Source organism: Sinohyriopsis cumingii, unplaced genomic scaffold (genome assembly GCF_028554795.1).
Source record: "Sinohyriopsis cumingii isolate HCF-2022 unplaced genomic scaffold, ASM2855479v2 utg001397l, whole genome shotgun sequence".
NCBI lineage: Eukaryota > Metazoa > Mollusca > Bivalvia > Unionida > Unionidae > Sinohyriopsis > Sinohyriopsis cumingii.
In genome coordinates this window covers 4,182,189-4,195,032 of record NW_028315993.1, presented here as the reverse complement: position 1 = coordinate 4,195,032, position 12,844 = coordinate 4,182,189, and the positions used below count along the sequence as shown (strand labels likewise).

At 35.8% G+C, this 12,844-nt stretch overlaps 1 protein-coding gene across 1 annotated transcript in view; it reads left to right on the top strand.

The window, feature by feature from the left end:
- Positions 1-11,025, top strand: part of LOC149772559 (uncharacterized) — a 187,672-nt gene extending 176,647 nt beyond the window's left edge. Inside the window, exons 13-15 of the mRNA XM_089947658.1 lie at positions 3,398-3,519; positions 3,830-4,339; positions 8,406-11,025. Of these exons, the coding sequence (XP_089803784.1) occupies positions 3,398-3,519; positions 3,830-4,339; positions 8,406-8,984 (1,211 nt within the window). The 3' untranslated portion in view covers positions 8,985-11,025. The remainder of the gene's footprint in view (positions 1-3,397; positions 3,520-3,829; positions 4,340-8,405) is intronic.
- The last annotated feature ends 1,819 nt before the right edge of the window (positions 11,026-12,844 follow it).

Sequence of the window (12,844 nt, the reverse complement as noted above, 5' to 3'; positions counted from 1 at the left end):
TTCTTCTGCACACATGTATCTCTGATACCTTAGCTCTATCCTGTCTTCTATTGCTATAGATTACTCCGTCGTGAGTCCATGACATTATGGCTATTGCTGTACATTATGAATATTCTTCTTACTGTTCTATCTTGATTTTGTTTTCCACTAGATTGAAGGCATCTAAGTATTAGGTGTGACTTTGTCGGGCTGTGGAGCTGCATTAGAATAGCCTGCTGACAACAGATGTATGTCCAGTCTAAGTTATTCCTGGGTCCATCAGTCTCCATCCAGGCTGAAAAAAATCATAACATTCAACTTGCATTTCCAAGCAGACTGAAAACATGAAGCTATCCGTTTTATATTTTAAATATATATTTTTTTATTCTCCTTGAATGCTTAAAAACATTATGTTAATTTATTCATTGTAGCTTAATCCTAAACTGAATTATTTTATGCTTGATAATCGCTATGGTTACCTTTGATATCTTTACCTTCTGCAAGTACTAAATGCTTGATAATGGCTATGGTTACCTTTGATACCTTTACCTTCTGCAAGTACTAAATGCTCACACAATGAAGCATGCTAAGCTGCCTGCCATTTAGCGGCTCTTTGTAGGCTATATCCCAGAGCATCATCATGGCTACCTGAGTGATACCTGTTTGAGTTAGTGCATGTGCTGTTAACGTTTCCTATATCAACTTTGTTCCATGCAAACTATGTAATTTAATGAGAACTAAAATTTCCTTCTAGCATTTGCGTTATAATGAAAATGACATGTAGTTCATGAAATGCCTTCATATCTGCAACCGATGTAGGTGACCACTACGAGTCAGACTTCTCACTACTTTTGTTTTGCAGCATAACAGTTTGTTTCAACTACCCATGACTGAAATATTTCTTTGGGAAAAGATTGCATTTTTATTGAAGTGACATGTTGGTCCTGAATCACTTGTAAAAGTGTCCACATGTACTGGGCCCACATTGTAAAAGTGTCCGCATGTACAGTGCCCACATTGTAAAAGTGTCCACATGTACTGGTCCCACATTGTAAAAGTGTCCACATGTACTGGGCCCACATTGTAAAAGTGTCCACATGTACTGGGCCCACGTATTCCAACGATACAAGTGTAATGCTGTAATATTTTTGGGTTCTCTGGTCTAGCTTAGGATTAGAAATAATAATACAACACTGTATAGAACACATATCATCGAAAGTATATATTTGTAAATTACCATAAGTACAAGAACAGGTTAACATGCAATTACTGAATGTCAGTACAATTACACATACATAAATGTTTAAAATTGAATAAAGACTTGTGTAAACCAGATAATCACAGAAGGCAAAGGTGATCAACAACTTTGGGGGACAGTGCAATGGAGCATCAAAGATAAAAGCACTTCCACCTCTCTCTGAGTGGATCTAAGAATATATTTGTAATTAATTATATCATATAGAATTCATGTTATGGAAGTAAAGAAAGGGTTGCTTAAGCAGGGTGGTGACTAAGGTGAAGGTGAAGTATTATCCTTCATATGCTGAAGGTGGTGAGAATCGTAAGGTGAAGGTTACTGTCATAAGGTGAAGGTTACTGTCATAAGGTGAAGGTTACTATCATAAGGTGAAGGTTAGTATCGTAAGGTGAAGGTTAGTATCGTAAGGTGAATGTTAGTATTGTAAGGTGAAGGTTAGTATCGTAAGGTGAAGGTTGGTATCATAAGGTGAAGGTGCAACACGAGTTCACCTTCTAACGAAAGGTCATTTCAACCAAAATGGTAGCAGATGTCAGCTTATGAATAATAAACAAATTCTGGAATTCTGCCTAATGTCAAGCAAGCATATCAAATTTCATTAGAAACTAAACTAACTATTGCAACTTGACTGTTTAGCTTGAAACATTATGGAATGGATACAATGTCACCCGATCCTTTTCTTCCTTTTGCTCCAAATGCTGGACAAGATAAGTGATGCTCTGCAGTACATGTACATGGTGATAATTGTAGAAGAAGGTGATGTGACCAATAGCAACTATGATTCCATAGCGCTGACTGACCAAAAGAGTGCAAATGGCAGATTAGTATGTATTGGCAGCGAGTGCATAGCAAAACTTTGGAATTATGGAGTACATAACAATGTCCTGGTGGAATTTTGGAGTACATAACAATGTCTTGGTGGAATTATGGAGTACATAACAATGTCCTGGTGGAATTTTGGAATTATGGAGTACATAACAATGTCCTGGTGGAATTATGGAGTACATAACAATGTCCTGGTGGAATTATGGAGTACATAACAATGTCCTGGTGGGATTATGGAGTACATAACAATGTCCTGGTGGAATTATGGAGTACATAACAATGTCCTGGTGGAATTATGGAGTACATAACAATGTCCTGGTGGAATTATGGAGTACATAACAATGTCCTGGTGGAATTTTGGAATTATGGAGTACATAACAATGTCCTGGTGGAATTTTGGAGTACATAACAATGTCCTGGTGGAATTATGGAGTACATAACAATGTCCTGGTGGAATTGACTAACACAAAATCTGCACAAAATAATCATACATGGTTACAGTATATACCAAATCTGTTCCAGTACACAATGCAGGTAACACAGTTTACTTGCTAAATGCTGAAAGACGTGTCCTAGATAAGTACAATATAATATTACCATACATAAAGCTTTCATCTAGGAAATGATGTATAGTAATTGCATTGTAAATTTGTAATGGAAGTAATGTTCATTACACAAGGTCGCTGCTTGTTTCATCCCCAGATTTGGATAAATCTAAAATGTCAGGTGTCTAAACAGGACTTAGTGCCTGATCCATTGTCATGAATCTCATTGTTAAAGACGATGTAATTTGCAATGTCATCGCCTTCAAATCCTTCAAAACTTTAGTTGGAACTGTCTGAACATATGAATGTTGCCATTTTGTTTCACTGTCACAAATGACCTCTTTTTCAGTGGAAATTATCACTTATAAGCTATAAAACTACTAATAGAACACTTGCATCATTTAATGTGAGGACCACTCACATTGGCTAAATATTATTAAAAAGAATGGATGTTTGCAATTTCCTCCAATGCAATATGAAACATTTATATGTCTCTCAGGGGTTTCCCAAACCTTGGCCAGAACTGTATGTATGAGTCAACAGGGACAGAGAGAGAGAGAGTATTGTTAGTAACTTGCATGGGATACAAGGCTATGTTTAGTGTTACATATTTATGTTAGCAGAAGGTAAAAGTTGAAAAATACACCAGGACAATTGACATGGAAAGAGTTAAATTGCACTCCCAAGGCCATGAGTGTAAATATGTATGCTTTTATATGATGAATCTCACAACCTATAGTTATGTTGAAACATTTCAAGCAATGCAAACATAATTTTTTCTCTTTCAAAGATGCTGTCTGGACAAAGGAGAATAATCGAGACCTGCATGATAACAAAGAACTGATCCTGCTGCTGATGGAGCAATTAAACATAATTGCCAAGCCAAGGACATTCAATGAGCATGGAGAAAAGGTCAGATGATAATCACACTCAGATCATATCTTTTTGTTTTATTTTTACAACCATACATGTTACCAAAGCTTTAAGTCTTAATGCATTAAAAGACACATTTAAATATGAACATTGCAGTTATCAAAATATATGTTGGAACATTTTTGTTTTAAAACCATGTTAGTATTAAGCACTATCCTGTAGAAACCAGCGATAGCACATTCCATTCTATCTGGTGTATATTTGTTATCTTATAGGTGGAGAACTACTTCCTATAGTAACCAGGAATAGCACATTCCATTCTATCTGGTGTTTATTTGTTATCTTATAGGTGGAGAACTACTTCCTTGCCCCTTGTATGCTTCAACTGGAATCTCCAAGTGAACTTGTATCCCCAGAAGAAGGTCCTCAGATGGTGAGCACATCAGTCCTCTGCTGCAGCTTTAAGGAGAAATTTCTGCCACCTCCCATCTTCCATAGGCTTCTTGCTGCCTGTATAGCTAAATGGCCAGTTGCTAAGAAGAAGGAGACATCAGAAAATCTCATTTTCTGTGGCTGTTGTGTTTTTGATCTAGACCTTTTCCACAGATTGACCTTGCACTATAGGAATCATGTTGTTTATGCAAGAATAACGAGGATGGTGATTGATGAAGCCAAGACCCCCGATGCAAAGTTATGTACCAGAGTTAGAAAGTTCATTACTCTGAATCTCACCAAGACTGTATCTTACCTGGGCCAGAACTTGCAATATGACCTGGGTGTACAGCAACCACTAACTCAAGAAGCTGCAGATGATGGTATTGTCCGTTTTGCACCATTTCAGATATGGTTTGAGCATGAGGTAAGTTGTTTTCAACATTACTCAGTGGAGGTGAAATACCATTCTATTATTGCCTTCATATAGTACTGTTCTCCAGTAGTTTTGGCTGGTTGGGTATTAGTGCTTGAGCCAGATACGAGGTCATTATACCAAACCAGACAAGGCTGTAGGAATTCAGCCCCTAGGAAATGGTATTAATATTTTTAGCACATTGCATGTCATAATGTGACATTATCAAATGTTGGTACCAGATAAAGATTGCAGAGTCAAGTTGAATCATATAATGATATGCCCCGTCTGTGATCCATGTCTATCAAACAGGAGAAAATTCCCAAACCAAATAAGCAATTATTAAAAAAAGTTTTCAATACTCTGGAATACTGGTAGTATTCTTGTTGAGATTAGAAATGCCTACTCTATTTCCTTCTTCCAAACCCAATATACCCAGTGGCCTTTGCAGTGTAGTTAAAAATGAGAATAATGACAACTATATTTGTACTAATAAATGCCTCATGGCATCATTAAATATAATACTCATCTATTTTTTAACTAAGGGCATGTATATTGACTATTTGGGTTCATCATGTATGGGAAAGAAAGTAAATATATTGTTTATACATGTACAAGTTACTAAATGTGGATATACTTGTGCATATTTGTATATACAAAAGTTGATTTTTATGAGAGCCTCAAGGTAGATTAGTTCTTTAGCTAACTGTATTACACCCATTAAATAAAGTCATTATTATTGTTATTATATTATTATTATTATTATTACTATTATAATTATTGAAGATACATCCCTTTAGTAATCCTCTCTGATCATAAGGAAGTATCATTTGATGTACCATGTGATGTATCATCATGATTAGAAGATTCATGTACAGTAAAGCATTTTTTTAAACATAAAATTCCGGGAAAAATTATTTATATTATTATGCTTTAATATTGTATTTAGAATCAGCTAAAAAAATTTGAAATCTTAGATAAATTAAAAATTTACAATTTAACCTTGGATCATACATGATATAGCAAATTATATTACTCCAACTACAATACTGCAATAATACATAACTAGCTACCTCCTTAAAAAAATATATGTGGGCCCCGAGTGGCCAAGTGGTCTAAAATGCTCACCGCTATGGACCATTGACATCTCACCTTTGTCTGCATGGGTTTGAGTCTTGGGTTCGGTCAATGTGGGTATGTTAGAAAGCTTGTCAGTACCTTCTCATGGTTCGGTGGTTCTTTCCGGGGTTTTCCAGGGTTCTTCCTCCGCCATTTATACAGGCCGACATGTATACATTATCTTGTGCTGAATAACTGCATTAAACCTTAAAACAACAACAACAAAATATTTGTGCAAACTTCTACTACGTACATTTTGATGCAGCACAAACTTCAAGAAAACCATGAATGAAACCCTTTTCCAATAGAATTTCTGAATGTAATGGTATATAGTGCATACATCAAGCAGGAAAAAAATTGTAACAACAAGCATATGTAATAATAATAATAATAATATTAAAAATACTGCTTGATGTATGATATTTGCTGAAGAATATGCCCCCCCCCCCATGTAAGAAATATTGTATTTTTGCAGAACCTCAATTCTGAGGTCCCTCTGTTAAGAGGCGAGTTTGGACATTTGCCATAGTGACTGTTTAAGTTGAGTTTGGTTGTATTTATTGTAAGCAGGCATTTACGATGTACAAATATTAGTAACATCATTCCATTTAGTACCAGAATGGCCCCAAGATAATGCCTACTTTTGGAGTATAGTTACTTTTTACCTGATTCTTTGAAGTGAATAATTTAACAAATCAAGTAGATAACCCATCTAGCCGATTTTGAAATTTCCTATATCATTCTTTGCACTCTGTATACCACACTAAAAGGCCAGGCTAACATCTGAGAGTATTATATGTTCTTTATGTCAGATTAAAGCACTTGTACTATGACAAAACACTGATTTGAAAATATTCTTCTCTAAGATGACATTTCTTAAAGGGTGGCTTTGAGTTCATGATAATTTTAATTTGGCCAATACCCAAGATCAGTTTGCAGACCTGTGGTGCAGATCTAGATAGAGGGGTGCTCCTCTGCACAATCTTGGTGTAAATCCAAGTAGAATTTGCGTTGAAACATTTAAAGCATAATACCATAATGACTGTAAGTCATAGGAATGAAAATATAATTATTTGTGTGTCCCAAGATTTATATGAATTTTAAAATTGTAGCATTTTTGGTGTCCCAAGACATATGTAAATAAGTTGACTAGGAATTTTTCTATCTTTTTATTTTGCATGTTCATATTTTGCAATTTTTCAAAACATGAAATAAAATAAAGATAATAAAGACATCAATAATTTATTGGGTACTTAGAGTTTACCAGGCGATCAGTACTATATATAGTGTACAGGATGGTACATAGTTTACCAGGCGATCAGTACTATATATAGTGTACAGGATGGTACTTAGAGTTTACCAGGCGATCAGTACTATATATAGTATACAGGATGGTACTTAGAGTTTACCAGGCGATCAGTACTATATATAGTATACAGGATGGTACTTAGAGTTTACCAGGCGATCAGTACTATATATAGTATACAGGATGGTACTTAGAGTTTACCAGGCGATCAGTACTATATATAGTATACAGGATGGTACTTAGAGTTTACCAGGCGATCAGTACTATATATAGTGTACAGGATGGTACTTAGAGTTTACCAGGCGATCAGTACTATATATAGTATACAGGATGGTACTTAGAGTTTAACAGGCGCTCAGTGCTGTATATAGTATACAGGATGGTACTTATTGATCTAGATGAGATGCTGTGCATAATAATGACACTAATTAGTTTGCCCCCCAAATTTATATTGAACTGATCAACCATTGACTATCAATTAAGGTATGAACACTGTGCTAGGTTGAGTAGCACGATTACCACAGCCGAGTAAACAGGTACTTATTTATGGTCACTTACATCAAAGCAAACTATGTCTGAGATTCTATTTCAAAGCATTATTACTGTAACTTTTTTAAATTGTATTTAGTGGTATTATATAGCATTAACACGGTGGTTCAATAATTCAGATCCAAGGGGTTTACTTCATTCAGTGCAAGTAAAAATCTTGAATGTACATGCAGTGACACCATGATGTAAACAGGCTCACTAAATTTCCAGCACTGAACCAAATGCCATTGTTGTTTGTTCTTATCGTACTGGGAGCATATTTTTATTGAGTTGGGTATTTCCATTTTTAAAACCAAATAAAAACGTGCATTGATATAATATTGTAATGCAATAATGCTTCAACAAACAATAATAATGATGTGATGAAGATAGACCTGATTTGCTTTAAGTTTATATTTTTTTAATGTGACTATTAGCTAATTGTTTGTTAGGACAAAACACATTATAAACTGTCAAACCATCTCAAAGGACATTGTTAATAATTGACATAGGGACACAAAATAACTGTAGTTTATGCGGTATTATTTGTTTATTCATTCAGTACATATATATCATTAAAGATAGAGATTATTTCATCATTGCAATGTTGTTTTGGAAATATCTGAGACTGTCTGGAAGCAGCATAGAGGTTTTTAAGTTTGTAAAGGTTTAATAGGATAGTGTTTAGATCCACTTGCCATCTTTCGAGTTTTCATTGAACTTTATTAAATAAATTGTTATTTCTAATGCACATTATAAATGTTAGTGGATTATATAGAATTTGGCATTTTTGGGAATTTTAAAAGCTTTTGATATTGTAGGGAACAGCTGCTTCTAACAAACCTGAGAGTATTATTTGGAACTAATTGGATAATAAGCATTGTCTTTGGTTATTATTCAGCCATAATGTCATAATGTGGGATTTATTATGGAAATGACCAAAATGGTTAATGGTTTCATGCTTTTATTTGGGATCTGACACATCAAGATGTGATTAATAGAACAATATTAGATACAGTATACCATGTATACTAGCATAATGAACATATGAAGTGTTATTTTAACTTTATGTGAAGTTATTGATGATAAGGATGTTGTAATAATATTGTTTTCCTGTTTCTTTAGGGGCATGAGCCAGAATCACCCATAACGCCCGAGCACATGAACCATGCCCGTCTCTGCATTGCCATTGTAGCTGTTTGTGGAAAAGTTTTGAGAGACATTCTTCTTACCAATTGTCCAGTGCAATACAAAAACATCTATGAAGCAATCCTGGCCAGCCAACTCAAATTGACTTCGCCCCGGAGCAGACCTCTTCTTAACAAGGATCAAAGTCAGTTGGTTTTCCCAGATCCAAAGCGGCGGTATACAGGAACAGTGGATCAGTTCGATATTTCCTTGCTGTATATTCTGATACGAAATGTTAGCATGGTTCATCCTCCATTGACAGGCTGGGGAAATGATCCACAAGATCAACCAAGGGACAAGTCTCTAGGAGCTAGTGTGGAGCGAATCCGTTTATACAGGAATCATATCAGTGGCCATTCTCCAGATGGAGAGATTACCAAGGAAACCTTTGAGGATTACTGGAACAAGATTGATGTAGTGCTTTGTGACATTGAAGATGTAATTGGTAGACAGGTCTACAGCCTAGAATTAGAGAAGCAAAAGAGACAGGTGATCTCCATCTATGAAGCCTGTTAGCTACAAAAAAGACATCAATAATCAATAGTAGTGGGTACATAGTAGATAAATACAGTGCACACATTATATGATGGCAGATGACAAAACATGTTGGAACATTGTTGTCAACTCTGAAGACCCAATTATCTGAATTCACCTTTCCGTTTATCCTTTGAATTATGTGTGCAAGACTCTGCAAGACACTTGACAGTCAGACATTACTTATTAGATTTTCAGGCTGTTAACAGCATATTTTCAACTTTGTTCAAACAATTTTGTATACACCCATTATAAGGAGGAACAGGCTGTTCATCTATCTGTCTGTTTATCAACATATGTTTGCCAATGTATATCTTTACTTGTCAGCATGGCTGTATTGAACTTATTTTTGGGGTGAACGGTCCAGAATCCTGTGACTGAAAGAGAGAAAAATGTTTCTGTACAATAATTCATTCTATACAATCCATAGAAACTTGACTGAGGGAAAAAAGGCCAGAAAAGAAAACATTACCTTTGGCATGAGTGTTTAAGGCATCTAGCATTGAAAGACAAGAAGTGGTTTATTTGCAATATCTTTTGTGTTTTGTGTTTTCATGATCTGCAGTTATGGTTTTGGTATCAAAAGGTCATGGTTAAATGTCATTGTTATCAAAAGAAGAAAAATGTATGCAACCTGTACAATATCCTTTGATTTGTTGTTGAGTTTAATTATAGTGGCGTGCGCACAATTGTGCATGTGCCACTTTTTTCTGACTGCACTGCAGCCTGCTAGTTGTTCCTGGGGAAGGGAATGGTGCCACCTCCCCGAGGCTTTTATGGATTCAAGGAACCCTGATAGTTTGGCCTTAATCTGTGGGTCCATAAAGGTCCCTTACAGTTGAATGGTTGGCTGTCATTAGTGGGAAGGAGAGCTCGGGAATGATCCTGCTTGCTTTACATCGCTTGTTTCTTGTTGCATTTGCCTGGTGTTTCTTGCGATTTTTTTTTTTTCGATTTTTTTTTCTTCTTCTTCAAAATGTTCTAAAATGGGGGTGGGGTAATGTTCTATGCTGTTTATAAAGGTTCTTAGTAGAAATCATGTATGAAGAACGATTTTCATGGTTATTATGGTATTACTAGTCGAGGTGCTTAGGGTGTGTTTCCTACGTTATGTTATTTATAAGTTTTTAGATAATACCTCTTTAAATTATTTATTAATTAATGTTTTTAGAGATTGAATGTCATTTATACTTTATTTAGCAAGAGACTGGAGTCCTAGCCGATTACACGGTTTGTTAAGGACATATAGGACCGGAATCCTAGCTGATTACTCGGTTCGTTAAGGACATCTAGGACATCCGATTTTGTGGTTTCCTTAGTTTTTATAGGTGCTTCGTAAGTGAATTATTTATTAATACTTTTATAAAATTGAATGATATGTTATGGGTTTTTATGTGGTGGCTTCTAAATTTATTTAGCTAGTTACTGGGTCTTTTGGTTTTGTGGGGACAGTAATTATATTTTGTTCGATAATAATAATAATAATAACGACCTTATTTAAAGAGGGTAACACAATTAGCTAAAAACTAATCTACCCTGAGGCCCTCATACAAAGGAATTTATTTATTTAAGCTGCATCTCTGAAGCCACTGGATATATTGGGTTTGGAAGAAGGAAATAGAGTGGGCATTTCTAATCTTAACTGGAATACTATTCCAGAGCAGAGTTCCAGAGTATTGGAAACTTTTTTTAAATAACTCCTTATATGGTTTGGGAATTTTATACTGTTTGGTAGACATGGATTGCAGGTGGGGAGTATTACCAGGTAGCCTATACTGGAATAGTGATTGTAAATATTCAGGAGCACTATTATGAGATATCCTGTACATTAATTTGGCTTTTCTCATGTCCTGCTGAGTCTATGAATTGATTTATATTTTTATATGCTGATTGTTTATTTTTATTAGAGTCCATAAGTAACTCTGGGTGTGTGTATGGTGATTTAATGTCTTTTTGGTTTTTGATAAATATTTTACGAGCGGGTTGATATTTATATTGAATATGTGGTGTAGATCTTCGGTGGTGTGGCAGTTAAAGCAGTTAATGGTTGCTGGTTTGGGTCCTATAAACCTTCCAAAACTGCTTGCTGGTTTAGTTTTTCCAGTTATTATCCTGTTTATGGTTTTCTGTTCTAAATAGGTACCCTTAGGTAGCTGTATGTTCCTATCTACGTTTTTGGGGGTTTCATAGTGCTTTTTACCTTTTGTGGAGGAGTTCCAAAAATCTTGCCATGTTTGGTATATATATGTTTGTGCGAAGCTTATTGCTTTTGTAGAGCTATAGTTAAGCTTGATAGAATTTTGAATTACTAGTTTGGTTTTTGCAACTTTGTCTGCTGTTTCATTGCCAGAGATTCCAATGTGCGACGGTATCCACATGAGCTCGACTAATTTATGTGCTGTGGTGATATCGTCGATTAATTGGCATGCTCTGTTGAGGAATTGTTCCCAAGAGCGTGTATTGCGATTTTGGATCAATTTGATAACGCTTAGGGAATGACTTATAATGACTGCTTTAAGTATAGCCCAGAATTCAGTGGTGTAAATGGAGCAATAGTCAGGTAATCTGGATCCCGTTTGTATATTGAATTCAGGGATGGCTATTGCTGCTGATGTTCTTGGTGGGTTGTTTGCTTTTGATCCATCGGTATATATTTTAACATAGTCCAGGTATTTTTGGTTGATTTCGTTTACCAGTACAGGTTTTAGTAAGTTTTCTTGTCCTTCTTTATTGCCTAATTTGGTACCTTCAGTGTTAATCATTGATGGTTTTTGTAACCATGGTGATTTGTTCTGGTCTGTATTGTTTGCTGCCTGTTTTTTTAGTAGAGGTATCTTTTCTCTTATTTCAAGGATAACTTTGCCACTTGGTGTGATGGGTATGATTTTGGGTTTGAAGACAACTTTACTCTTATTTATAGCTATTTTGGTGGGATGGTAGTCTGGGTGGGTATCTAATTGAATGGAGTATTGGAGGAGCAGTTCATGCCTATGTAATTTTAAGGGTAGTTCTCTTGTTGTGTTTGTAGTTCTTCTAATGATGTTGAGGGGAGTGTTCCTGTGCATAATAGTAAGGCTTTTCTCTGGATAGTGTCAGGTTTTTGTAGTACAGGTTGCTTAGCCGAGTTATATGCTTGGCAACCGTAATCCAGTTTTGATCTAATTAGGGTTTGATATATTGTGAGGAGGGTTTCCTGGTTGGATCCCCAGTCAGTCCCTGTGATGTTCCTGAGTAAATTGAGATCTTTGTTACAATTCTGGGTGAGTTGTTCAGTGTGCTGTTTCCATGTGAGGTGGTTGTCAGAGAACATTCCTAGGAATTTTACTACTGTTACGTATTTGATTAATTGATTTTGTATACAGAAGTTTGGATAGACTAGGTTGTTATTTCGTTTGGGGGTGAATATGATTGCCACAGTTTTTTCATGAGATATTTTGAAACCCCATTTGTCCACCCATCTCCCTATGTTGTCTAGGCTCTGCTGGATTTCTTTAACTACTGTGTTATTGGCAGGATTTCCATTCCTCCATATGCCAGTATCATCTGCAAATTGTGACAAGTTTATTTTTGCGGAGGCTGCATTGAGGTCGAGGTCGTTTACCATTAGGTTAAATAGTAAGGTACTTATTACACTGCCTTGCGGTGTTCCATTTTCAAGTGAAAATTCTTCCGAATGGGTGTTGCCTATTCTTGTGGTAATTTTCCGACCTGTGAGGAAATCGCCAATCCAGTTGAACAGGCGTCCAGTTATTCCAAATTGGTTTGATTTGGCCATTAGTCCATTGGTCCATACTAGGTCGAATGCTTTTTCTAGGTCTAAAAAAAAACGCTATGAGGTTGCG